Source organism: Oryzias latipes, chromosome 7 (genome assembly GCF_053564925.1).
Source record: "Oryzias latipes strain Hd-rR chromosome 7, Olatipes_Hd-rR_3.1".
Classification (NCBI taxonomy): Eukaryota; Metazoa; Chordata; class Actinopteri; order Beloniformes; family Adrianichthyidae; genus Oryzias; species Oryzias latipes.
This window is the reverse complement of record NC_136243.1, coordinates 28,466,990-28,494,836: the sequence shown is the minus strand read 5'-3', so window position 1 is coordinate 28,494,836 and position 27,847 is coordinate 28,466,990. Positions and strand designations below refer to the sequence as shown.

Genomic DNA, 27,847 nt, shown 5'->3' with positions numbered 1-27,847 from the left:
TAAAAAGACACTTCTTTCACCTTATTTATTGTTAAATGTTTATGAGGGATCCTCCACACCACTTTCCAGTTGTTACCTGGAACAAATTGATTACAATAATTTAAAATATACTATGTCACTTATTTATCAGTGTTTTTAAACAGCATTAATGTTCCTGATGGTAGGGCATTCTGCACCATTAACCCTTGTGCTATCTTAGATGACCCCACCCTTGCATTGACGTGTTCTCCCTACCATGACAAAGATGGATAAAGGTGGAAAGATTTCATGTAATCCATGGACACCAGTGAGGTTCACAAATCATTGAAGAAAAAAGGTTCAGCGCACTGTCTAGTGGGTCTAGATGACCCAACTCCCAATGTTAAAGTGCCTAGGATAGCACAAGGTTTATGGACTCTTGTAGACTGACAGGAAAATTATATAGCGATAAGGACACATTGTAGTTTAGCAGCTGCCCCTCCTTATTGAATAGCCGAGCCACCAGCAGGGTCCTATTCTGTGTCCAGGTCTCCAGGTGGAGTGATCTTTTTTTAAATGAAAAAAATCTGTTAATCCAGATGAAATATTTGTGTGGTGAAAAAGGATACTTGAAAATTAGGTTCCACACTAAGAGGACCTGCTAATGGAAAGATGAGAGTTTTACTGGGAGTTTCACAACATTATTGTTACAATTCAAAATAAAATTAAAGCCTCCAAAACTAGAGAAAAAAATCTGTAAATGGTATAATGTTCCAGATAGCAGTGGGGTTCTTAAGAAAAATTTTGGCCCTATTAATTTTAACATTATACTGCAGATAACATCTACTGAGCAGTCCTTAATTGCAAATAATTCACATTACTTTTAGTTTAAGTTTAAAGGGTGGGGTTATGAATGCTTTTGTTCTTCCCACTCATTTTCAAGCAATAAATCAAGAAGCTCTATTTGACATTAATGAATACTATATTTATTTAAGCAAATGTGACAAAAGCGAGTCTTTGTTTTAATCTATGTCTTTCATCATTTCTGTAATTAGTTTGTCAATCTGTGTGATTTAAAAAAAAAGTATTGACTACAGTTAATGCTTGAAATAAAAATAAATCAAATAAAATCAAATTACTTCCTCAAGCGTGAGAAGGCTCCCACAATAACTAATTTCCTCTTCATCAATAGTTCTGAGGTTTTGGATATTATTAAGTAACAAAGAAGAACTGTCCTCATAGTGTCCATTGTTTTTACAGTCCATGGTAAAAAGCGCATAGCACTGATTTTCATTCTTTCTTTCCTTCTTTTTGTATTCATTCAATAAAGTTTGAAGGAAAAAAGCGCAAGTATTTCGCTGACTCCGGCGAGCCACCGTAGACTCTTACTGCGCATGTGCGTGGTTTTCAAATGAGTGGCGTGTGAATTCAACATTGCTATTATTTAAAGTTAATAAGTTGTATGTATAAAATATCACTATGTCTGTTCAACCTACAAACCCAAACAATCCAATCGTTTTCTTCGACATCACCATCGGCGGTCAGGTAAGTGAGCTTAAAAGAAAAGTTGAATAAATGGCTAAAATTTGTTAGCTAAGGCTTAAGGGTAACTTGAAAATCGACTCAAATATATAGTTATTCTTTACAGAGAAAGAATAATATCATGTAAACTGCGCGTGATACGGTTTGCGTCTGTTTATTAGATGCATCCTTATAAATAAAAGTAGTTTTTGTGTGGTGAATCATCATGTGTCTCTGTCTGAATTTCACCGTCGTATTAACAAATTAAAGTCCGGTTTAGACACTCTTTTAACAAACGACGTTTTATTTTTTTTATATTTTTAAAAGCTTAAAGTAATGTTTATACAGCATTCCATTAGATCCAACAAAGACTACACAACATGTTTGGTTTTACTTTTGCTTATTTTCTAGCTTGTTTAATTCTCTACTTAACTTAGTCTGTGAGAGTCTTTCCGTCTGTACTTTGATATCGCAAAGCTTTTTTTCCCCTAGATCCATTGTGTTTTTTTTGTTTTTGTTTTTTTAACTTAATTCAGGTGAATCAAGTAATCAGGGAGTACAACACACATTTCCAAAGTTTAATATAATACTAACGATGCCCTTTCTTGCTTGCTATCTATCAATCTGTCTTTTAAATATGGCAAATGGCGTATACTTATATAGCGCTTAGCTACCTTCTTCAAGGCCCAAAGCACTTTACAGTCGCAGACCCAGTCACACACACATTCACACACCGATGGCGGCTCCGCTGCCGAACACTGGCGCCAACCTCCCACCAGAGGCCAGGTGGGGTTCAATGTCTTGCCCAAGGACACTTTGACTCATGGGTGTGCAAGGCGGGAATCAAACCTGCAATATTACAATCATGGGTCGACCGCCCTAACGCTGCACCATGCCCGCCGTAGATAGGTACCTTGTATTTAATTTACTGCTCTGGAGTGGGGTTGTATATCTTTCCGTCTCAAATGAATTGATGCGCATCTCGATACATGGTCTATGAATTGATACATAAAATATTCAACTAACTTTCCGGTACAGTCCAATTTCTTTTAATCTAAAAGGATGACAAATGACTAAATGGAAAACAATCTAGATATTTATTATTCATTTGGCATATAACATAAGGGCTGCACGATGGCACAGTGGTTAGCGCTCTCGCGGCGAGAAGACCTAGCTGGGAACTCTCTGTGTGGAGTTTGCATGTTCTCCCCGTGCATCCCTTCCTCCCACAGTCCAAAAACACGCTTCATAGATACATTGATGACCTTCAGCTTACTGTAATTAACCTGACTTGGTAGAAATAAGCTTGTGACTGGACGTTCCGATAGAGTAAAGCACAAAAAGAAGAGAAATTGACAGAGATAAACCGATTATTCCTGATCAATTTTATACCTCTATTTTAACATGATCTTGTTTGTATCTGTGATTCTCAACTGATATGGCTGTTACACTCATAACTTGATTAATTTCTTTTATACATTTCTGTATCCTTTACGTCCACAAACATGTTCTTTTTTTTAAGACATTTAAAAACTCTGAAAAACTTACGTGCTTCCTTTTTATAAGGCACGTTGATCTTACAGACTTCCAAGAACTCTCAGGTCCCAAAGGTATTTTCTTTTAACTGTCCCAAATGAAAGCAGCATAGCAAACAATGAGGCCTCATTTGCAGTTGTTGTTGATTTTATCGGCAAAAACAGCCTCCCCCAAGACATTCTGCCTCCGCAGAAATCATTATGGACAGGTTGGACTGACCTTTTTTACTTGTGTTTTTGTGCCTTGCTTCATCAATTTGGTGTCTCCTGCCTTATGTTTTTATTTTCCCCTTCAACGCGTCCTTGCTCCAGAGAATGATGATAGTTTCAGTAGATGTGTTTTTGTGGCTGCTTCTTTAATATGTGTCTAAATTGAGCTGTGACGGTGTGGGATTTTTGATCACCGCGGTGATGAACCAGCAGGGGGCGCTGCGTTCTTTTTTTTTTCATCCTCTGTTATTTAATAGGTTCCGATGAGAACCATTTCCCCGAGAGGCCACAAAACTAGCAAATATGTTGTAATTAACTAGCAGTTAATCTGCTTCTCCAATAGATTTTTGTCAACAAACAACTTATTTTCTCATCTGGATCTGGATGTTTTTAGACAAAAGCTGCATGTTTATACTGGAATGTCTTGCCACATTTGAGACTTTGTTGTTTGCTAATTCCTCATTACATATTAATAATTCATTCATCATGAGGAACTTCAATTTTCTCAAAATTCTCCATTGTTGTCCCAGAACATTGTTGGGAGTCGTGGCGGTGACGCAGGTGTGTAATCCAAACTTTAATCAGAAACCTAATACTCAGCCCGTTAGTTTTTTTTGTTTTTTTTTTTTATATTATTTTTATGAACCTTGCTGACTGCTTGCTGACCGTAGTCGTTAGCACAGGGTAACCGCTACAGGGACGAGCAGCTCGCCTGGTTCCGACCCGTTCCTGGTTCAGACCTGGTGACAAAAATACAACAGCTGGTCGACAGACGACCCGGAGAGGTTCTGCATGATGAGGCTTTTATTCACTTCTCATTCAACCTCATTCAACATGAAGAACTTTCCATCCTATAAGAGACTCTGGTCTGTCGCAGACACGCCCCCTCCGCGTCTTCACGCTGCTGTCTTTCTTCTGCCCGCTCGCACATCCCGACGGTGTGAAAGGTGTGACACGGCAATCTTAGACATGATCGTTATTTTAAAAAACCACAGAGAGCCGCAGGCTGCTGACCCCTGATTTAGCTGATGCTTGACTGTAATCCAAATGGCATAAAGCTAAACACTGAGCCAGAGTAAATGCTAAACATATTTATCAGAGGTTACCGGTGGAAATTCCATTCTTTTTTATCAAACCGTAACATACTTTATCCCGTCACCCTTAAAAGGATACAGTGGGTCAAGAAAATAGATGGATGGAAAAACCCACTTTGATTCTCGTTAGCTATAAAGCACATACCTGACATGGCATGAACTGCCTTTTTAATATTAAATACATAAAAATCGAAAAAGAAACTCACATGACTTTTGAATATATTTTATTGTCTACAGGATAAAAGCAATTATTTGTTTAAAAACCAAAGTATAAAAAAAGTGAAAAGTTGTAAACAGGTAACAATGGCAGCATTTCCCGTACTTTTTTACATAAATCAACAGGTACAGTTGATTGTGATCCCCTTTCTTTACATGAGTTTAAGTATTTTTGCTGTGCAAGCTTGGTAGTTTGGCCCTTCAAGCTAACTTCCTACACCGCAGAAGTAAATGATCCACGTAAGTGTGTAGATATCGTTGTGTGTTTTCAGGGGAACCCGTTGTAATGACAAACAGTTATTCTGTATTTCTTTAAACAAGAAATAAGGTTTGTTCTTTGTCTTTTGACGGGTTGAAAACAGGAAGAGGCATTATCACCTGTTGAGTGCCTTTACTCAGGTGCCAGTAAATGTGCCAAAGGCAGACATTTTCTGGTAGATTGTCGTATGGCCCTGTTGTTTTGCTCCTTACCCAGAACACTACGCCTGTCATCAAACTGTTGGTGCATTCCAACCACAGGAGGTTAACAGAAATGTAGGCAGGTACTGGGAAACCGCAGAGCTGACAGATTAGAGACACTACCAGGTAAGGCATCCAAAATGTACTGAAGCCTAGTGTTAGGCTGGTCCACAGAGGTGGGCGTGGCCAGATCGTTTCCTTCTGGTAATTCTCTCCATTGTTCCTCCCATCAGTTGCTTGTGTTCCTGCAGAAGTGGAAAACAGGTCGCTCTTGTTTGTACGTTGCTGTTTGTTTGTTGTTGTTTGCTGCCTTGCCTCTAGTAGTTGGTCAGCCTCTTTCATCCAGTGGAAAATTTCTGAGCAAAACGGCAGCAGGGTAAATGATGTTCCAATGAAAAGTAATGATGTAAAGCTGGCCACCAGCGTTGACTCTTCTACTTGACACACCAATGCGCGTCTCCCAGTTTCATATTCCATTTCTCTTGGTTCAGCATTGACAAAGATAATTGAGAAAACAATAGCTACGCTCCACACCAGTAAAGTTAAGCACACATTTCTGAAGGATTTGAGGAATGCGGCGGAGCTGCTCGGACGAGTATTCTCCAAGCAGTAGAAGAGTAAACCCAGGCACATCATAGGCAGCGGCAGTGCACTATATATCACAGATGCTTTGGCCAAGATGAAGCAGGGGGACACGAAAGACCTCTCAGTTCCAAGAAACCATATGGTCGTCATTAAAAATGTAATAACCAAGTCACCCAGTGCAATGGACAGGCTGCATATGCTTAGGAAGTAGGTATACTTCTTGGGGCTGCATAAAAAGAAGACAACCAAGTCCAATCCCAATTTGAAGAGAAAAAGTAAACAATAACTGCTCATGTTATCCGTGTGACAGCCAGAGATGTCCCATTGGCCCAGGATCGCCAGCATTTTCATCATTTTGGGGTTTGCCTCAGATGCCGATGAATATTCGGGTGCCCTTTGTGTCATGCAGAGTTCGGTTTCAAGGTGCTCAAGATAGTCCTGGAAAAGATGCAAAACAATGAATTACCGTAGTAGACAGGTTAGTAAAAATAGTGGAGTAAAGTTTACAGCTCACAAGAGACGGAGAAAAACAGGCAAAAAGTACAATTCTTCGTGACTAAATATCATTTTTCAATGTGTGATATGAAAGTTTTGTGGAGGTTTTTAAACAGGCATCTCTTAACACACAGAACTTATGCAGTTTAGCGTAATAAAAAACATCAACTTGTTGGTTATTTAATTGTTGAACTCCATTTTGATCTTAGAAAAAGTTAGAAGCGCACTTCACCCTCTCAGAATCATTGTTTTTAAAGTTCCAGTACAATCACCTTTGATTACTGGAGTCATCTATCCTGAGCAATTAGAACTATGCTATTTTTAGCCTAAAAAAGACAGTTTCTGCAGAGCGGCAGTAGTTTGTTTTAAAATTTACTTCAGAGTCAGCGTGGAGCAACCCCCTCCCCTCCCCTCCCTGTTGCTGAGAGCCTGGACCTTGTGGCCCACCGAGTGTATGTTCTCATAAATACACTGTTTTCCAGACTGCTTTTTTATTTGCATTTGCTCCTGATTTACAATTTGAATAAAGATATACTCAGAAATGTAATTTTTTAGCTTAATTTTCTTTATATGTGTCCTCCATTATCAGAAAAATGCCACGAGTACAAGTTAAAAACACCAAAAACATGTTTTTTTATTGGAATGGGTCTTTAATACTGGCAATCTATGTTAAAAAAATAACCAGGACACATGTTCAACACAAACATTTTTCTTTTTACTTAAAGTTGTTGCTGCTTAGAATATTTAGTTTAGGAAGCTGTTGTCAATAAACTAATTTAGTGCCAGTACCTATTACGTATACATTTTAGTTTGAATAGTTCATTCTCTTACTAACAAAGTACCTTTTAACATAAAAACATATATTAAACATACAAAAATGTATTAAAGATGTGCACAATACATGTAATATGGATCCAAACTTAATTCTTCATTTTGTAACAAAGTCTGTCAAAGCTGGTTTTCAGTTTTGATAAAAGATTAATTCAGAAAATTGTTTTGTGTTGCAATTAGTGACCTTTCCAAACGGATCTCCTAGTTCTTAAGTTGTCCTCATTTATCTGTGTGCAAAGATATGAGTGTCCGCTCCTGCTTTACAGAAATGTAAGCACTAGATTGCGTTTTTACTCTTTTTAGTATTTTACAAACAGTTAAGCTGCTTTTGTCTCTGTATTGCTTCACCACAATTTCTAGAATCAGCCACTCTTCTCTGTTTCATCATACATGGTCCACATTATCTGACGACTCTGGGGAGGTTTTCTGCCCTCAGGGGTTAACAATGAGCAGAATATCTACCTGTTTTACTTGTTTAACGTTACCCTTTATCATTTTTGGTCGTTGTTGTTGAAAATCAAACTGGAAATTTTATGAATCGCTTAGCTAAAAAGCTGAACATGGGCAGCAGCAGTGTTCATACTTACTTTAGGATTCTTTTTACTCTGTTGACATTCACTTCCATCAGCATCAATTCATTCAGCTGCACATTTAAGTTCCCCGATCGAATATTATCAGAAACTGACGAAATAAGGAAATGACTGTACCTGCTTTCTCCTGTGCACATTTTCAGAGGTTCAGTAAACTTTCTGCTTTGGGGAGAGGTTGTGCATGCTTTCAGCGGCTGAGGTTTGACTGCGATGCAGTCCTGCCGCCCCTCCCTAGACGGCTTTTTAAGGCTCCACCTTTTCTCAGTGATATCATACTCGCTATGCAACACCCTCCTTGTTTCAAAGAAAACCTGTTTGCTCTCATAGGCCTAGCAGGTGAGGGCCTCTTCTCGCAATCATTTACATGAACTGAAGCAGGGAAATGCAACACATACCGAGTGAAACCAGACTCTTTGGGTGGTTTTGTTTATTTGTTTCCCAACAAAAGCAGCTGCGAGAGAATTCCACGAATCTACTACTGCTTAAATGTCAGCTTTATGTTGCTTCTCAGAAATAGGGCATTACCTGAGAGTTTTAATTTCATCAGTTTGCTCTGCGTCTGTTTGCTCTCAGCAGGAACAATGTTAAGTTTTTTGTAGCTGCAGGATGGTTAGGAGGTGTGGTGTGGAAATTAAAGTCTCAAGTATGATTAAACGCTTGGTAAGGAGACTATGTTGTTGCAACCAATAATAACATTTTGAAACCGATTTAAACCATTTGTACATTTTCTCAACCTAACTTTCCTATTTTTAAAGGGAACCAAAACGGTAATATATAAAAGAGTTTCAATTAAAAACACGTTCATAAATCGATTAGAAAAAAAACAAATACGTTTTTCATATTTCGAACAGTGTTTGTACTTTTATTTTATTACTCTTATTATGTCTAACTGTTACACTATTAAGTTTCCGTTTTATAGACTGTCTTGTTTTTAAACACATATATATATTTTTTTTTATTGAATTTTATTTGCCTTTCTGTTGTCTGGTTTGTTTTAATGACGTGTGCTGCTGACCTCTTGGCCAGATCACCCTGGAAAAAGAGATCCTGATCCTGACAAGATAAAAAACAAAATAAAAATAATAAAATAAAATAAAAAAGGATTTTACAGGAACCTCAAAAAGCAGGGTAAAAGAAATTTTAGCAGTTATTAAACTATCTTCCTTTTTCTCACTTCCCCATATTTTTGACAAACAATTAAAACTTTCTGCAAATGAAGAGCAGTGTGTGATCTTTTCTGTTTCATATCGTTGCCGGGGTACTATCACTTTGCCGGGGTACTATCACTTTGCCGGGGTACTATCACTTTGCCGGGGTACTATCACTTTGCTGGGGTACTTTCACTTTGCCGGGGTACTATCCTTTTGCCGGGGTACTGTCAGTACATTTCAAGGACTAGAGACGCACTGAAGATGCAGTGGCTGCTGGTTGTCCTGTCATTTATCTGAAGGGTTGAATATAAGCAGAAAAACTGTTCTAATTGTACCGGCATTTCAGTTTGAGTTTACACACTTTTGCATTTTCCTCCTTTGCATGCATGAAATAAAGCTTACACACAAACAATTCATAAAAGAAACTTATGTGAGGTGAAAAGCTTCTAAATCTGTTTTTAATTAGACTCACTCTGATCATCTTTTGAGCTTTCCCTGTGATCTTTTATGATTCACTTTTAGCCTAAATCAAAAAACCTTTGTTTTCTGGGATGTTAGGAGTTTCTGCAGAGCAGCAAGCAATTGTTCATTAGAAATTCTGAGCGACCCCAGACCCCCTTCCCCTTTTAGTTGCTGAGAGCTCTCTTTACACCTCTTCTGCTAGCTTACAGCCCCTCACGCACCAAACCTAGCATTACCAGTGCATCAAAAAGGGGGGTGAGCAATAATGCAGCTATCCAGCCATACAATTTTGTGCCAGATTCCAGCTCGGACGATTAAAACTAAGACGTACATGGATCTATTTGTCTGTAAGCGAATGCAGCAGAGCAGGGAGCTTGTGGCTCACCAAGCGTATTTTTTTAATGTAACAAATAAGCTCTTTTTCAAACATGTCTAAAGTTGAAGTTAAAGTCCCGTTATCTGTCAAACACTTAGTTGTGTGAAATCTGTTCTCCCCTGGGGGAGCGGGGAGCTGCAGACACAGCCGCGCTCGGTAACCATTTGGTAGTTCAACCCTCCAATACAACCCCTTCATTTTGAGTGCCAAGCACGGAGACATTTTTAGTCTTTGGTATGACTCAGCCTGGATTTGAACTCACAACCTTCCATTCATAGGGTGGACACTCTTCCACAAGGTCACTGAGCTAGTTTACCCTAGATTTACTAACATTTGAATAAAGAAATATTCAGAAGTGTCCTATCATCAGAAAATGCCACAAGAATAGGTTAAAAAAACACAATTGTTCATCAGAATGGGTCTTAAAGTTGTACAATTTTCATATGCTTGTACAATATGCAAATTATACTATTAAAATCTGGGGAAAACAAAGCCTTTCTTGCTTTATTTAGCTGAAATGGGTTCATTTGTGAGAAAGTATTCCCAATTGTTCACTACTGTTCTGTCCTAAAGCTGAACATTTTGTCAGCCATTTTCTTATTGAAAACAATTATAGAGGTGCTGAACAATTCAGATGAGTCTGTCACTGTATTTTTCTAATTTTTCCTTGCCACAGATTTTTGCAAGCTAAGAGGAAGTTCTGTTAGTTATTAATTTGTCTCTGTTGTTCACATATTAAAGAAAGTCTGTATAACGTCCGGGTTCCTGGAAGGACTGGATGAACAGGTCCACGGGACATCTTTAGTGTTTGTTTTTTCTCCAGGGTTTTTTAAAAATGTATTTACACATCACTTTTATGTAACTAATTGTGTCTATATGTACACCCTCAAACATGGCTGTAGATATTTTTTCAGGTTTTTCTTTTATATAAGGTTTGTAGTGGTGCTTAAAAAAGAGCAAAGACATTTTACCACACCTTCGAGGTTAGTATGTGAAATGCACAAAACCACATGAATAAACACGATGGTTATGAAACACTGTAATCAAAGTTAGTTGGTATTTTTTATACCAGCTTTTTTATTTTTATTTTTAGAACAATCATTGCTAATGTATAGGTGCTCTGTTTGCTTTTCACATATTTTGATCCTCTTTTATGTAAGGTATCACCTTCTGTTTGCATTCTTGTTCCAAAACCAGTTTTTCATGTCTGTCAGGATGTTGGAAGAATGAAGATTGAACTGTTTGCTGATGTGGTTCCAAAGACGGCCGAGAATTTCCGGTTAGTATTGCTCCTTTTTGCAGTTCACTGCATTCGTTTTTTTTTTTTTTTTTAATTTTGTGTTGATGTATGTTGTCAAAAATTATTTTTCTCATTTTAATCTTATAATACATAAATTGAAAAAAAAATCTTATGTATTCTTGCAGGCAGTTCTGCACAGGAGAGTTTCGGTAAGACAAAAAATGGTTTGGCATGAAAAACCAGTAATTTATGTATACTTTTTCTAATGTTCTCTTTCAATACAATTGGTTTAGTTTGTTTTAAACAAAAAGTTTCCAGGTTTGGTAAAAGGAAATCGGAAATGCAGAGAAGTTTTGGAGTATTTTAAACAATCAAAACAAAAGGAGAACGGAAAAATCGTTCCAAAAGGGAAGTTCATGGATGTATTAAAGGAGGCTGATGTGAGCATGGAAGATACAGAGGACAAGGCTAGATGGAGGCAGATGATTCATACGAGTGAATCCCAAAAAAGAATGACTATAGAAAATTCAATTTTTTTTCATCTAAAGATGCTATTTCATAATTAATTAATAGCTAGTAGTCATGGAATGTTTACTTTAGCTTTTAAAGCAAACCTTATTATTAATTTTTTTCTCACCTACAGGAAGGACGGCGTTCCCATCGGTTACAAAGGTTGCACATTTCACAGGTACACAACATTGTAGTTTAAAGTGTTTAGTTGGGATTAAATTTTATTTATTTTTATTTTACTGTAGAATTCTTTTTCGTGGAATCTAAAAATGTAAAGGCTCAAAAACCAAGACTTGTTTGATTCAAAGTGAAGTGGTGTGTGTACCTGCAGCTGAGTCTAATGTCTCTGTTGCCATAAATGGCCTCTAACTTATTGAGTTACAGTGTCAAAGGAGACTCGTCTCCTGAGTGATTGGAGAACTCTTTGTCTGACAAGTAAACTGAAATTGTATCCAATAATCCCTCTTTGAGTGGTTATAACACAAAATCTTGTTCTTAAAACCAATTCATTCATCAAGTTTTACTTGGAATCAAAACAAGGAGTTCAAATTTAGGACAATACTCTTCATCTTCTCAGTACTTGGAACCTCTATTTTAAAGGAGCAAAGCAGACGTTCCAGGTATTGGAAAAAAATAAGAGAGAACAGACAAAAAGCCAGCTATTTTCCAAACCTGCTGAATCCCTTTTTGGGGTCAATGGGATCCTGTCACTGTTTGGGAAGGGCAGTGGGGGTAGGGGGGTCAGACCGACTTTATACAAAGATTAAAATATAAAGATTGTAAAATTGAAAAAACACTTTTAAACTTGAAAGTGCACTTTGTAAATTTGAAGGAATTATGGAATATTGGGGAAAGAAATTGTAAACATTGACACAGTTTTAATTCAGACTTTTCTTTATTTTTAGTTGATCCTAATTTATGTTGGGGCGGGGCTTCGAGCCAATTGGCTACTGTGACATGATTGACGTTGGGTGACAGATGTCATGGTGACATTATTTCACTCCAGAACAACGGTTTGCCCTGCGTGGGGCAGGCCTCCTCTGATGTGGCGTAGTGATGATGCTCTCTCAAAGTTTGGTATGTCGGCTGACATAGGCGGCGCCAACAACTGGCGCCATTTTGGAGCATCACCATAAACTGTTGCCGGATGTCAAACATGTCCTGGCAGCAAATGGGATCAAACCCTTGCCATGATAAAAAATTAGAATCAGCTTTTAAACTTTATTAAAACTTTAAATACAAAACAGCAACTCTTACAAATAAACTTTTTCTTTCATTTGTTAACAGTTCTATAACTACGACTGAGTTTTAGGGCCAGTTTACAAAAAAACAAGAAAACAAGTTTTTTTTTACTCACGACTTTTAAGTCGTAAATTTACGAGAAAGAAAGTCATAACTGTTAAATTACGAGGTTTTAGGTTTTAAATTTACGAGAAAAATTCTCCTAAATGTACAGGTTTTTATCTTGAAAATTTATGAGATAAAACTCATACATGTATGATTTTTTTTCTCCTAAATTTACAACTTTAAATCTCGTAAATTTACCAAACGAAAGTCATACATTAACGAGGAAAAAACACCAAAGTTTTCTGTTTATCGCAGCCTAGCTTGAAGATGAAATATGTGGAGCCTTTTGTGAAGCTTTATTTCTGGATAGGTTTAAAAAACAAAGAGATTCGGAACCTTTTGACTACTCATAATCAGATTATTTTCAGTGGAGCCGGCTTTCCGGGGTTTGGTGTTGGTAAAGCGGAGTTTCATATGTAAAATAAGCAGCTCAGAGACACGTTTGGGTGTAGAGGATCGCTGCAGCCTTTATTCTCCTTTTCATTCACATAACCTTAAGTTCATCTGTCACCCTACGTCATGAACCTGTCATCCGAACACCAATGTGGAAGTAAACAGTGCTACATACGCCTCCTCCTCCAGATAAAACGTCCCATTTCAACAGAAAACAAGAAAGAGGAATGAAAATAGTCTGTTATATTAGCATTAGAACGTTGAAAATGCCAAAAAGTGCTCCTCCTCTGACGGAAGCGTCACAAAGATGTAGAGATCTTGTCTTTGAAGGAGGAAGAAAGGATTTAAGTGGACAGCTGCAGGGATACCGATGGCTTCATTGTGCTGCAGTGATCCCGCAAACCACCCATCAATAAATAAAACATTAATAAATTGTAAAATCAAACTAATGAGCTTCCAATTCAGCTCACCTGTTCAATTGAGTTTAGTCGACCTGCTTTGCTGCGTGCTGCGTGGGGTTCACCTGCTGCTCTGTGCGCTCACTTCCACTCAATCTCGTAATTTTACTTTTTTTTATTTTTTTTGGTGGCCCTAAAACTCCATCGTACTATAACAGTTCTATAACTTCTTTTTAATAGAAGTTTCAAATTTACAATTTTTTACATTTTTATTTTCTCTGTTTCTGTTGTTCATTCTGCGTTTTCTGCGATGTGCTTCAGTCCAGAATTATATGTTGAACATTTAACACAATGTTGATGTGTTTCATCTATCTCATTTGCCTCGATGGTAATCAGACTATCGTTCTTTGTCAGACATGTCAGACATGTCAAACAGGTTACAGTGTACAATGAAAATTTTATTCAAAAAGAAAGTGTTCAAGTGAGGCTCCCAAAAGGAAAGTAAATATATACTCGAGTAAGTACTTTATTACCAAAAGTATTTACTTACCCATCCAAATGATCAGGTGTCCTAAGCACTTGTCTTGGCCACAGGTGTAATCAAGCTCTCAGACATACAGACTGTTTTTACAAACATTTGTGAAAGAATGGGCCGCTCTCAGGAACTCAGTGAATCCAGCGTGGAACTGTCATAGAAATCCAGTCGTGAAATTTCCTTGCTCCTAAATATTCCACAGTCAACTGTCAGCTCTATCAGAACAAAATGTAAGAGTTTGGGAACAACAGCAACTCAGCATGAAGTGGTAGGCCACGTCAAACTGACAGTCAATTTTTACAGAGCTCCAACCTTCATGTGTCCTTCAGATTAGCCCAAGTACAGTACGCAGAGAGCTTTATGGAATGGTGCAATGCAAAGCGTCGGATGCAGTGGACTCTAAACAGTGGAGATGTGTTCTCTGGAGTTATAAATCGCACTTTTCCATCTGGCAATCTGATGGACGAGTCTGGGTGCATTTCAGACTCCATTTTGCCAAGTGTGAAATTCGGTGGAGGAGGAATTATGGTGTGGGATTGCTTTTCAGGACTGGGGCTTGACCCCTTAGTTCCATTGAAAGAGATTTTGTATGCTTTAGGATGCCAAAACATTTTGGACAATTCCATGCTCCCAACCTTGTGGGAACAGTTTGGAGAGCCCCCCTTCCTCTTCCAACATGACTGTGGACAAAGCAAGGCCCATAAAGACATGGATGACAGAGTCTGTTGTGGAAGACTTTTACTGGCCTGTACAGAGTCCTGACCTGAACCCGATAGAACAACATTAGTGTGTGACCTCATCAATGCACTTTTGGAAGAATGGTCAAACACACTCCTTACTTAACCTTGTGGACAGCTTTCCCAGAAGAGTTGAAACTGTAATAGTTGCAAAAGGTGGACCTTTTCATATTCAGTGCAAAAACAATATTTGGCAGGAGGGAAAAAAGGCAGTGAACTAAGCATGCTTTCAGATGTGTAAATAATAATTGTTTATTTCCATAAATTTAAAAAATGTTAAATCAGTGAGCAATAGAAAAGTCCAAATCAAATTGGTGTTGGTACTTTTTCCCTCCAAATCAGCATCAAATCTTCAAGGTGCGCTTAACACAGAGTCGGGGATTTTGTAGGATTGTAGAAAACAGCTGTGTAGTAGAAGGCTTAAAACTGTGGGAAGAACAACCAAATTCTGATTCAAGTTTAAAGTAATAACATTTCTTGTCAGGTTTATCTAACCAAATTCTATCTAAATCACCAAGTCTAAACCAAAAAAGGAGGATTGTTTTAAGTCACCCAGACGGCCCGTGTTTGACTTGATCGTAAAAGAAAATGGGGACCAGTTTAGTGTCTGAGATCAGTCCAGGAGATAGAAACCTGCCAGCACTGGAGGCTCTCTTTTAGTTGGGACTCAGCAGTTAAAATGGATAAGAGAGGATAAGATGGGATGCACTTCAAGAATCACAAAGAAAAGCTTAGTTTCTTTCCACTGCCGACATCAAGGCAACTGTGATGAGACAAAAAAAATAGAAAAATACCACAACTAATTAGAAAGACTTGCACCGTACACAGAAACAAAGTGCTTTGTCTTTATAGCTTTGAAAGCTAACTTTTGTGACTCAAAGGCTAAGACGGATCAACAGTTGTGTGCGTAGATCTTCAGTGTACGTTTCTGTCTAATGTCGTGCCTATAATTTTACAATTTATTTCTCAAATAGAATTTTTCTTGACTGGATTGTAACAAAAAATGTTTCAAATATCAGGTCTGACTATCTTTAGTTTTAAGTAAGTTTGCAGGTCACAGCGAATGTTTTTATATTTCTATTGACCCCCCCCCCCCCCCCCCCCTCAACCTTTGTCCCATGGCAGAGTCATCAAGGACTTCATGATACAAGGAGGAGACTTTGTCAATGTAAGTACGCTAACGTCTCGACATCTCTCTTAGGCTGGACAAAAGTAAAAGTTAGATCATGTTAATCATTTGTGTGTTTGCTGGCGTTTGTGTGTTTGCTGGCGTTCGAGTGTTTAATCTCTTTGAGGTTTGGACGTCATTCAACTGTTGAAGCTTTTTCTTCTGTCATTAGCCTGTTTTTTAATAGATCTTGATTTTTCAATGCAGACACACCCTGTCTAACTCTTGCAGGTATACAACACTTCTGAAATAAACCCAATTTAAAATACTCATAAAACTTACAGATGACTTTTACAGGTGAACTAGTACCATTAAATACAGGCTGATGTTGTAGTTTATAAATGCAAAATAAAAGACAGGTTTTTTTATGTCTTGTATTACAATAAATCATAAACTCATGCAGGAGAATGAAAACACAACACAAAGGTTAAGCATCATATGTGCAAGAAATAGAAATTCAAAACCAGATCTAGATGCAGAACTAACCAAAAATGTGAACTGAAACATCTCAGTTTGAGTAGCTTCTCTTTTCCTCATCATTAAGCTATGTTCAGGACATAACCAATTAAATGTTGCTCTGAAATCTAATGATGGCAGGAAAGGAAAGCTTTCTCCCTCTTGTGGTTGAAAGCTGAATTACATCTCAAGAGCTCTGCTGAGAATAGTTGTTCTGCAGGGGGATGGAACCGGCGTCTGCAGTATCTACAGAGGACCTTTTGCAGATGAAAACTTCAAGCACAAGCACTCTGCTCCTGGTCTTCTTTCTATGGTAGGTTTGCAAAGGAATTCACATTTACAGAGTGAGACATCTTCATCAGGCAAAGAGGTTGCCCTGTGAATATTTTGGATGTCTTGTTATTATACATGACATCAGATTCGACTGGATTGAAACATTTTTTGTTTTGTTTTTATTTTTACTATTCACTTCTCTCACAGGCTAACAGTGGTCCTGGGACAAATGGTTGCCAGTTCTTCCTAACCTGCACGAAATGTGACTGGTTAGATGGGAAACATGTTGTTTTTGGTAAATAAGTCGTTATTAAGATAAGAGCGCTTTTTGTTTTCTTCTTCTGTGTGTGATTAAAATTCTTAAATTTGTTTCTGTTTCAGGAAAAGTGGTGGATGGTTTGCTGATCATGAGAAAAATTGAGGTAAAGATGAACCTTTATTGACTATGTTTAAAATGTTTAACAACCAAAAGGGAACAAAGTTGGGCAGCTGGGCTTTGTTTCCAGCAAAGTGTATAGAAAAAAAATTGAAGGGTTCCTGCTAAAAGATCTTTGGTTACCCCGTAAGGAGGTGGTGGGATACTGTTGTTGGGTAGAATTTCCAGCTAATAACCCTTAACATCTTAAAACCGTTGTGATGGTCATAAACTAAAACTTAATTAAAAGTGGGGGCCAAGTAAAGCAAGAAATTTATGTCAATATAGCCCAAAAACCCCAGAACATAATTATTAGGGGGGGGGGAATCAGATTTAAAAGTTTGTACAGGTCTAATCTGAATTTAAATCCAATTGAAATGATATGGTTAATCCTTAAGAGAGCTGTATGTTTGCAAATCTCCTCATAAACATAAAAGATGTGATAATGTGTTATAATAATGTACACGTAAGGGAAAAAAGCTGTTGTTTTGAAGTTATATTTATCTTATACTAAAACCTAATGTATGTTTTTTTTTTTAAATCAAGCATTTTAAAACAGAGAAAGCAGGAAATTTTCCTGGAGTCAGAAATAAGTAACAGTTAATAATTCTTTAAAACCTTAAGACAAATAAAAGAAATTAGAAATTTGGACTTTAATTTCGTAACTACTGTTTGATCCTTTTAGAACTTATTTCTTAAATAGAATTTTTCTTGACTTGATTGTAACAAAAAATGGTTAAAATCTCAGAGGCAGGTCTGACTATCTTTATTTTAAAGTAAGTTTGCAGGTCACAGGGGATGTTTTAGTATTTCTATTGATTTTTTTTCCCCCCTGGTACCAAAACTTATGATCTTTAACCGTGTTTTGAGTATAAAACCTGAAAGGTTTGGGAAAATGGGCTGCAAATTCAATCTGTTATTAATCTGGTTATTCTGAAATGTTCTTCTTTCTTCAAACAGAATGTTCCCACAGGACCCAACAACAAGCCAAAACTCCCAATCCTCATCGCTCAATGTGGAGAAATGTAATTTGTTTGAAGAAGTTCTGGTAAACGTCATCTTAAACTCCATGATTTAGTTCTTGTAGCATCCAAAGTGTAAACATTTTCTAAATTTTCTTCTCGGTCCTTAGACAATAATTGTTGGCTCCCACACTGTTATCATGAGGAACAAATAAAATTGTTTTTTTTACTAAAAATGTTGCATTTTCCCCTCCATATTTTTACATGTTGTTGGTCATTCCACAAAAGTTAGATTACATTGCTTTAAGTGTGCATTTAAAATATGTAAATTTATGCAAAAGAAACATTTTTTAGTATTTTTTAACAAGCCATATTTTCTAATAGTTTTGATTCCAATTTTTTTATTGGAAAAAAATTTGCTTTTGTGTTTTCCATGTTTCTTGTTCCTAAACTCAAATAACAATCAAATCAAAAAACGTCTATTGTTTCTAGAACATAGTTACTGCAGAGGAGCAGTAGTTAAAAAATTGCATCGGATTTGTGAGGGTCCACTGAGAGCAGAGCAACTCCGCCCCACTTCCCATTCCTGATGCTGGGAGCTCGTAGTAGGTCTGCCTGCGTATTTTCTACGCCATATTTAAGCTCCTTTTTTCAAAACAGCATTTTTTTTCATCTGAGCTCATTCTAATTCACAATGACTTGAATAAAGTAATACTCTGAAATGCAATTTAGAGCTTGATTTTATTTATATATCTTCCTTAATCATCAGAAAAAAATCCTCAAAAACATGTTACCACATTGTTACCATACACCCCTAAGACTTTTGCTGATGTCTGTTTTTAAAAACAATGTCCATATGGCTCTGACCAAAAGATAAAATAACAATTTAAGCAGGCGGCATAAGCACGGTCTAGAAATCTTGTCTTTTTTGTTTTTAAAATGCCATTCGACTGATGGACTCGAGAGTTTGCAATGGGTTACCTTAATGAAACAAACTATCGTAAACATAAAGAAGGCCAAACCAATGACAAATCAAGACAAACAAATTCAAGGAACACAAAGATCGTATATAACAACAGCTGACCTGTTTCCTGTTCCTTCTGTAGAAATAAAAATGTCTGCCAACATTTTCGTAACACAATATTTTATTTAGTTTATTGGTGAATTTGACAATAAACTTGACTATAATCTCAAGCAATATTTATATTTTAGATATGTGCCCCCAGAGAGGAACTTGACCTCACGTAGAGATACATAATTAAGGAACTTCGAGTAAATCTTCAAGTAAAATTTTCTGATCTGCGTAATTTTTCCTCCAGATTGTACATTTTTTTTCTGCAAAAATCAGTGTAGGAAAGGGCACAGACAGATGGATGTCTGCCTTCTGAAGAGATGGGGAAACATGTCCACCTTCCACTCGTGGAGCAGAGGAGGATACTTCACTGTCACAGTCCTCTGCTGAACCTACAGCTTCTTCCCTTATTCGAGCCATCTGTACAAATCCTCAGACCCCTCCCCCATCCTCTACTGCCTCGAACATCTTTCTATTCACATAAAAGAATCCTTTCAGACTGCGAGTGGAAGAGGCTTTTTCTCTTTAACACCCACCCTCTCCCCTCGAGGAAGCTGTTTGTGTGTGGGAGAATGCAGCCTGGCTCAAGTTCTTCACACATCGGTCAGGACTTGTAAACGGTGCCAACGGAGCATTAACATGACAATGAAACGGAGATTAAGGTGGAGTATCCCTGGCTCTCAGTCTGGGGTCTGTTTCTGCTTGACGAAGTGGATTTTTTTTTTACAATTTACTCTTCTGACTTTGTTGCACCAGGAGTCTAACAACAGTCAAATACTCTGTAGTTTTTCCCTCAATGTAAACATCAATCCTAGCCTCTCGGCGTGCTGTTTGTGCTGCTACAACCTCTTTGTGCCCCCATTATGCAGTGTGACATTTTCTATGTGACTAGCTCAGTTACTGAAATCGAGCAGTCCTTTCCACCTTTGTAGGTCTCTGAACTGCATTGCAGGTAGTAAAGGAAAACTGTGTGAATGCTGTTTGTGGCATGGTTAAGAAAGCTGTTCATCACAGCAAGGCAATCCACTCAATCTGGGATCTCAGCTTCCTGTGTGTGTTTTGTGTGGACTGTGGAGGAGTTAAATGCACAAAGATTATAATCTGTTTAGACTTTCATTTAAGTTCCTGGACACATTCTGAGAAGATCTACTGTAATTTAAGAGTCTTTTTTTTTTTTTAACAGAAACTGCATTTATAACTGGTGATGGATAAAACCCACTATCCAGAACTACTGAGATAGTTTCCATCATCCGTTCAGTGGCTTTATATTTATGGAACCAGAGCCAAGTCTTTGTAGAAGCTTATATTTTCTAACATTGACAACAATTAAGGGACAACAATAATTAAATGGCTGGGGTATTGTCATTTAACACTAAAATGGATGCCAACAGTTTCAGAGATGGTTAATTATCCAATTATATGTTTCCCCAATGCAAGGTGGAAAGTTGGATCTAGAAATAAAACTTATGACAGGTTACTGAAGTCACCTTGGAGATCCTCATCTTATCTAATCTTGGAAGTGTAGCAGGATTGGTCCTGGTTAGTTTTTGGATGGGAGACTGCCATCCAAAAACTGGGAGCACAGTAGTGTTTCCATGTGTGTTCAAACACATAGAAATGTGATAGATGGTTAATAGAGGGCAGAGTCAGGAAGGGGGAATCTGCTGTAAAACAGAAGCGGTTCCCCACAGAGGGAATGGCCAAAAGGAATAACAAACTATCACTGGGTAAAGGAAGGAGCTGTTTTGTATGAGGATATCTGGAGTCAATTCATCCATTTTCTATTCCGTTTTTCCCTTTCGGGGTCACGGGGCTGCCGGAGCCTATCCCGGCCACTTGTGGGCGAAGGCAGGGGACACCCTGGACAGTTCGCCAGTCTGTTGCAGGGTAGAATGTCCTCAATCACACACCCATTCACTCTCACGCTCACACCTAGGGACAATTTAGATTAACCAATTGACCTATGAAGCATGTTTTTGGACGGTGGGAAGAAGCCGGAGTCCCCAAAGAGAACCCACGCATGCACGGGGAGAACATGCAAACTCCACACAGAAAGGTCCCCATTGATGTTCTGTTTCAGGTCCCCCAGCAAGAAAGCCCCTGGACTTGAACCAGGGGCCTTCTTGCTGTGAGGCAAGAGCGCTGTTTGTATTTATATAGCCCAATATTACAACAAAGTTGCTTCAACTGGCTTCACAATTGTAAAAAGCATAAAATCAGTTGTAAAATACAATGTCTGATTGCTAAACTAAACTGGGCATCCCTGCCCTCAGACCCTCCTTCTCTGTAAGAAAAAACTCCTAAAAAAAAAAAAAAAACATTCGTGGAAAAAAATAGAAAGAAAACCTCAGGCATGTTCCCTTTGACAGGGGGATCCTCTCCCAGGATGGACAGGCGATGAACCAGGACTGTTAAAGAAGAAATAGCTCATCTAACTCTACAACTACCGTACATGTTTGAATAGTGTAGCAAATAGGCTTCATCCAGATGGTACTGGGGGACGGCTGGGAGCGCGAAACGAGCCAGAGGCGAGGTCCAAGGACAGGAGCAAAGACGGGCCAACTGGAATCTGAAATGGGAAAGAGGGACAACACATTAATCACACTGCACCAAACAGAGGCATGGAGAACTAGATGATAAATATATAATCAAAAATAGAGGAGAGGAGAAGTAGATGAGAATCGAGGACAGAATCCCAGTGCACCATACTTTTTCCAGCTTCTAACTTCTAGGAGCCTGCTAGCAACTAATTGCTATTGAAATTTAATTAAAACATGTTAATAGTAAGTTCCATGGCACATATAGCAGATGGGAATAATAATAGAAAATCTACATTTTTAGTATGTCAACTTTGCTTAACTCGGTGGCCTTGTGGAAGAGTGTCTGTCCTGAGACAGAAGTCAAGAGTTCAAATCATAACAAAGTCTCCAAAAAAGGGACACAACATTTGACACTCAGCATTAAGAGGTTGGATTGGGGGGTTCAGCAATCAATGGTGGCCGTGTGTGCAGCTCATTGCTCCCCCAGGTGATGGGTCACATGCAGTGAAGCAGTACAATACCAGGTTATAACAACTAAAAAAATATGTGAAAGGAATACACACCCTACATACAAAACGTCCGATCTGAAAAAAATCTCTTTTTTTCAAGAAACACGGAGATTGTTTCAAATATTCCAGTCAGTGCTGGAATATTTTCTATATTTCTATTTAATATTTCTCAAAAAAGGGCAGGATTGTCTTGAAAGTTCACTTTAAATATGGAGTTATTCTTGTTCTCACCATTTAAGGCAGGCATGTCCAAAGTCTGGCCGGTCCAAGGTGGGTTCAGAAACCTGTCAAAGGTTTCTTTCTAGATCTCTACAAAGTCTGGCCAAATGCAGCCCTCCTGAAAGCCTCTTCTAGCCTGCTGGTACCTTTTATAAAAATAAATGTGCTCCCAGGAAACTGTGTATGATTTCTTGATTATGATTGCCTACTTTATAAACCATTTTAAACCTATGGCAACACTATGATGTGACCCTTTTGCAATACCTTTTAGCTCATTTCTAAAATGTCGACTGTAAATTTAACAAATGTTGACAATTGGGGGTCGCTGCTTTCAGGACAAGTAGAAATTTGTGTATTTTTTTCAGTAAGATACTAAACATGCAAGAGGCTGGATGTTTTCAAGAAATTCAATATCAAGAGGGACTACAAGACAAGACATCCCAACTATGCCAAGCTAACTAGGAAAGAATGGTGCATGGTTTTCACATGTGAAATTCACTGTCATTTTGTTAAAGATTTATTAAGCTCTTCTTTTGTTCTATGTGTAGAAAATACAATTAATATGCAATAAGCATTTCCCTTAAACAGTTCATGTGCATTTAATGTTATAAGGGTTCAAAGAATGCAGGTTGAATGGTTGGTCCTCACAAATGTTCACCTCACAAAATCTAATTCTCTTTGCAAAAAGTCAAATCTAAAAATTTGCAGATTGGATCTTTTGTATTTTGGTTATCAAGTTTGGTTTTTGATGTTTAATCATCACTATTTACAGGTAACAACCATTCATTTTAAAAGTAAAAATAAAAAAGCAATATTGTGGATGTTTTTTTAAATTTACAATATATTCTGATTCTTTTGTGGGAGTCAAACTTTTTGAAATTTTACATAAATTGTTAGCCTCCAGCAATATTTAAAAGTAGGCTAATATTTCCTAATAATGCCATAAAAATGTTGTTTAACTACGGTTTTAAAAGGGGTTTACGTGGATCAACACTAGCTTTATGCGTCTTTTTTTTTAGTTTTATGCATCTGACACATGATTACAATGGGGCGGTGAAAACTGACAGGTACGGTACCTTTAACCAACCGTTCGTGAAAACGCGTCGCTTCAACTAGACTGACAGTAGTCTAGCCAATCAGAGGACGCCTTTTTTCTGTGACGCATTCAGTCAATAATTCCAGCCAGTGAAAAGCTCGAATGGGCGGGGCCACAACCAAGAACATTCCCCAACACAACTACTGATTCTGCCCAGTTCGATCGGCAACGGGAGCGGAAAGAGGAAAGCTGAGAGCCCGAAGGCAGTAGCCCCCACCACCGCCGGCCCACGTTACCATCTAGCACCGGGAAAAATAGCAGAGAGCCGCCGCCGGCAGAAGCCATTACCAACCAGTAACTATGAGCAGCGAGGCCGAGACACAACAACAACCACCGCAGCCTGCTGCCGATGATGCGGAAAGCCCATCCAGCCCGGCAGCTGCAGCTTCCGCGGGGGATAAGAAGGTCATCGGTAAGACTGCCGACTCCACTTAGCTAACTAGATGCTAAACGTGGTTTATGTTGCTGTAAACGAGACAGAAACAGCCGTTGAATTATGTTAATGTAAAATGACCGTTACGATCAACTTTATTAAGTAGTTGGACGTTAAACCGTACGTCGAATTGTGATACCAACTGTCAATATAATTATACATTTTAAAAACTGTCAGTTGGGAACGGTTATTCATTAATAGCGTATCATTCTCATTAACTATGAGATGTCACAAGTTTAGGAAAAATCCACATCTTAGAAATGTAGTAAATAACCACTTAATCCATGATTTTCTGTCTTGGTGGGAAAACATTTGCGAAAAAGAGACGCATGCATCCAAACGGCCGTCACATGGATGATCGTAGGAGTAATTTATGTCAGATCCAGCATGTTTACTACCAGACGTTGCAGACCTTTATCTCTCACCGTTAACCGCCAAAAGTACGAACAAAACCCGAAAAAATGACGAATAAATGTTTTAAACTTGGAAATACCCTGCGTTAGTTCACACTAACAAGTTCACCGGCAACTGACGCTAGCTGCTTACTATCCCTTTGTTCGCACAAGTGTCGAATCCCTGTATTCTCTGTCAAAGCTTAAAGGTGGTTGTTTTCAAGTTTATTTTGTAACTATTAGATATATTCAATAATAAACGCTTTGGGATTTGTATTCAAACCGTCCTAAGCTTTAACTCGATTTTTTTTTTACATTTTCGGTGAGGCCTAATTATTTCACGATAGCTTTCCAGTTGCTAACGATGCTAATGTTAGCCTAGCCAGCTAGCTGGCTGGCTATTTACATGGCTGAAAAGGCCACCCAAAATGTCCGCCGTTACACGATCCGTTTATACGTTACAGTTCTATTCTAGCTCGGTTTAGGTACTAAAAGCGCTTGCTTAAGTAGTTTCGAAGTAACATCTGTAAGATGTTGATGGGTTTATTACGTTGGTTTCCGCTTTTTGGCTATACTCCAACCACATGGTTGTAACTCTTAGCTACACGGCTAAGCTAAGAAGCCAACTCGGCTTGTTTTTCGGTCTGTCCGTGTGCGACCCTACCACGTGTGAACGCTCACGTCGTGAACTGGGCGTCTTAAAATGGGGCAGTAGGTCTTTAATGTCCGAGTTCTCTAAATGCAGTTGCTAAACGCGAGGTTACTTGTTTTGAAGTTTGACGTGTCGTAAGCTCTGTTCCCCGTGTTATCCGCATTCCTTCCACACATTTGCAGTCAATGTAATTGGACTGTTTTCTACCATGGCCGGAGCTTCACACCGGGAGCAGCTGGCGCCAGGCTCTCCTAAGCATCAGCATCTATAATAAGCACGACAGTTGGAAGTTATTTTTAACGTCCACACTATGGCTAGTTTTTTCCTGCACATATCTTATTATGTGCGATGCTTTGACTGTTCCCAATCTATTATCATATTTTCAAAATTTCATTACTGCTATTCTAAAATTACCTTTGCAGCTTAGAGAAGTAATATTGACACTTGATAACTGAGTTGCTCTGTTTTTCATTGCAGCAACAAAAGTCTTGGGTACAGTCAAGTGGTTCAACGTCAGGAATGGATATGGTTTCATCAATAGGTAAATGACCACCTCCAGCGTTCCCAATCCTATTATGATTATTGCTTTGCTAACGTGGCTGACCTGATTATTTTTTCTAGTGGTCTGCATGCACACTGTAACCTGCAAGACTTCATTAATCCTTGCACTTGTTGGCTTAGTTGCAATCTGTCTTCAGAGGTGTGTTGTCTTAGTAAGTCATGTGTGGTATAACTGAATCTTTTTATTTTTTTCTCTTTTTGTTCAGGAATGACACAAAAGAGGATGTTTTTGTACACCAGGTGACCTATTATTTTCCAAACCTTTTGGAAACTTAAAACATTTTTTTTTTATTTCGACTAATTCACTTTTCAATTGTTGATGATTTCAGACAGCCATAAAGAAGAACAACCCAAGGAAGTATCTTCGCAGTGTTGGGGACGGAGAGACTGTGGAGTTTGATGTAGTTGAGGGAGAGAAGGTAATGTTTTGGGAAGAATTTGGTTATGTTTGCAGGCATGTTGTCAATTTTAAACTTATCTGTTAACAGGGTGCAGAGGCAGCAAATGTCACTGGCCCTGGAGGGGTGGCTGTCCAGGGAAGCAAATACGCTGCTGACAGGAACCGCTACAGGCGTTACCCACGCAGAAGGGGGCCCCCTCGTGGAGGAGAATACCCAGAGAACTACCCAAGTGATGGAGAAGGCGAGCCTGGCAACGGAGTGCGTGACAAAGGAAACAGAGACGGGGGAGAAAGCGCCCCTGAGGGAGAATCGCAGCCACAGCAGCGCAGACCCACTTACCCCAGCAGACGACGCTACCCACCATACTTTGTACGTAGACATTATGGTCGTGGACCCCCGTACACCAATGCACCACGCGGAGAAATGACTGTGGTACGCGGTCACCAGGCTGCTATCCAGAAGTAGGCAACCAGTTGTACCATGACAGTCGAGACACTTGCTCTTCTCCCAACATGCTCCTTGGTAAAGCTCACGTGGTTGTGGTCAAAGTTTGGTGTATCGGGGGTCACGCTATTGTCCGATGGACTTAAATTGGCCGTCTCTTCTTAAAAAAGTGTTCGTGTTGCTTCAATATTTCTGTGCTATACTGAATAATCTGTTTGTTTGAGAAAGCTTTTTTGCTTGATTTGCTCTGTTTTAGGGAGTTGAAGGCGATGAAAACCAGGGAGGTCCAGACCAGGGCAACAAACCAGTGAGGCAGAACTACTACAGAGGCTTCAGACCAAGGTTCACACCCAGGTTTGCACATTGGCTTTGTCCTTGAATGATGGAGAAAAGCTTTCAGTATCAAACCAACATTTAAGTTGGAAAAACCAAAGTCAGTTTTCAGTCAGTTCTTTTCAATCCAGACCTGTATCAACTCGCTGGGATTTGTTTATATATTTTCTTTCTCTGTAAATTCAGAATCATTCCCGGTCCCAGTAAAGTATTTTTGTTCCTCCTAGATATCAATGTCCTTGCTCAAATTTTGGTTTTCCTCTCCTCCTTTTTAGGGGTCCACCCCGTCCCAGACCGGTGCGGGATGGTGAGGAGGACAAGGAGAATCAGGGAGGTGAAGGTGGTCAGAATCAACAGCCCCGTCAGCGGCGCTACCGCCGCAACTTCAACTACCGTCGCAGACGCCAACAGACTGGTGGTAAACCAGGCCAGGAAAGCAAGGATGCCAAGGCAGGAGGTGAACCATCTGCAGAAAAAACGTCCGCTCCCGAGGCCCAGCAGGGTGGGGCTGAGTAGGAAGCAACATGCCCACCGGCAACTACCATCTTTTACCATCGTCCGGGTGAGTGCACCCCCAGGACTGCTCAATATATTCTGCAAGTCTGCTTTAAGTAAAAAATTGCTGTCCTGATTTTTTGCAGTTGCAGAAACATGAGGAAAATGACACTAGGTCCTCTAAAACAGAAAACTTCTTCAAATAATTATGTATCAACGGTTGAAAAGCATATGCATTAAATCTTTTAAAATGTGAACATATGCTGTAGATTAACAGAGACTGTTTCTATTTGCTGAGAAGCAGTTTTAATTGCACTTTCCTTCAGTATAGTGATAACACTTTTAATATGTGCCATATCATATCAAGTTTAATGTTGAATGTGCAGATCGTTTATGGACAGTGAACTTAATTTTCTTTTCTTCTCTTTTCAGTTTTTTTGACACGAAGAAACATCAAATAAGATCTGAGCAATAACGATTTGACTTTAAGATCGTCACAAGCTTGCACCATTTTGACCAGATTACCAACGATTGCCTGCAGAATCTATGCAGACTTGGGTTTGTTTTTTTTTTGTTCTCCATTATTTTTATGTGACAGCTACAAAATGTTTTGGGGAAACGACAATGTTTTTCTAAATCTGTCCTAAGTTTTTACACCAAATGGTTTTTAAAAATAAAATGGAATTTGATATCTGGTCCGTTTGACATTTTTAAATAACTTTTTATGTATTCAAACATTTTAACGAAATGCAAGCTAAAATAAAACTCAAAAACCAGGTAAAC

At 38.6% G+C, this 27,847-nt stretch overlaps 2 protein-coding genes and 1 long non-coding RNA gene across 3 annotated transcripts; 2 read left to right on the top strand and 1 right to left on the bottom strand.

The window, feature by feature from the left end:
• The first annotated feature begins 1,320 nt into the window (after positions 1 to 1,320).
• On the top strand, positions 1,321 to 18,153 carry ppih (peptidylprolyl isomerase H (cyclophilin H)). Its single transcript, XM_004070353.5, has 9 exons — positions 1,321 to 1,503; positions 10,698 to 10,762; positions 10,909 to 10,932; positions 11,367 to 11,411; positions 15,769 to 15,811; positions 16,488 to 16,580; positions 16,748 to 16,835; positions 16,922 to 16,962; positions 17,916 to 18,153. The coding sequence occupies exons 1-9, from the start codon at positions 1,438 to 1,440 to the stop codon at positions 17,982 to 17,984; spliced, it is 534 nt and encodes a 177-aa protein (XP_004070401.1). The 5' UTR covers positions 1,321 to 1,437; the 3' UTR covers positions 17,985 to 18,153.
• Positions 4,526 to 7,737, bottom strand: LOC105354339 (uncharacterized). The gene is made up of 2 exons (XR_013657079.1): positions 7,612 to 7,737; positions 4,526 to 6,016 (listed from the first exon to the last, which is right to left on the bottom strand). It is a non-coding gene; the product is annotated as an uncharacterized LOC105354339 (long non-coding RNA).
• Positions 18,154 to 23,517: 5,364 nt separating the features above from the next.
• On the top strand, positions 23,518 to 27,846 carry ybx1 (Y box binding protein 1). The gene is given in 8 exon segments (NM_001104673.1): positions 23,518 to 23,765; positions 25,308 to 25,371; positions 25,598 to 25,631; positions 25,721 to 25,810; positions 25,880 to 26,161; positions 26,493 to 26,590; positions 26,845 to 27,131; positions 27,497 to 27,846. Coding segments are annotated over 7 exon segments (921 nt in total). The 5' UTR covers positions 23,518 to 23,653; the 3' UTR covers positions 27,086 to 27,131; positions 27,497 to 27,846.
• Position 27,847: the final 1 nt, after the last annotated feature.

Excerpts from the sequence above, each read along its gene's own strand:
- ppih (XM_004070353.5), top strand. The coding sequence starts at position 1,438 with ATGTCTGTTCAACCTACAAACCCAAACAATCCAATCGTTTTCTTCGAC. Across the intron at positions 10,763-10,908 it reads AAGACGGCCGAGAATTTCCG|GCAGTTCTGCACAGGAGAGT; the intron begins GTTAGTATTGCT and ends GTATTCTTGCAG. Across the intron at positions 15,812-16,487 it reads AAGGAGGAGACTTTGTCAAT|GGGGATGGAACCGGCGTCTG; the intron begins GTAAGTACGCTA and ends GTTGTTCTGCAG.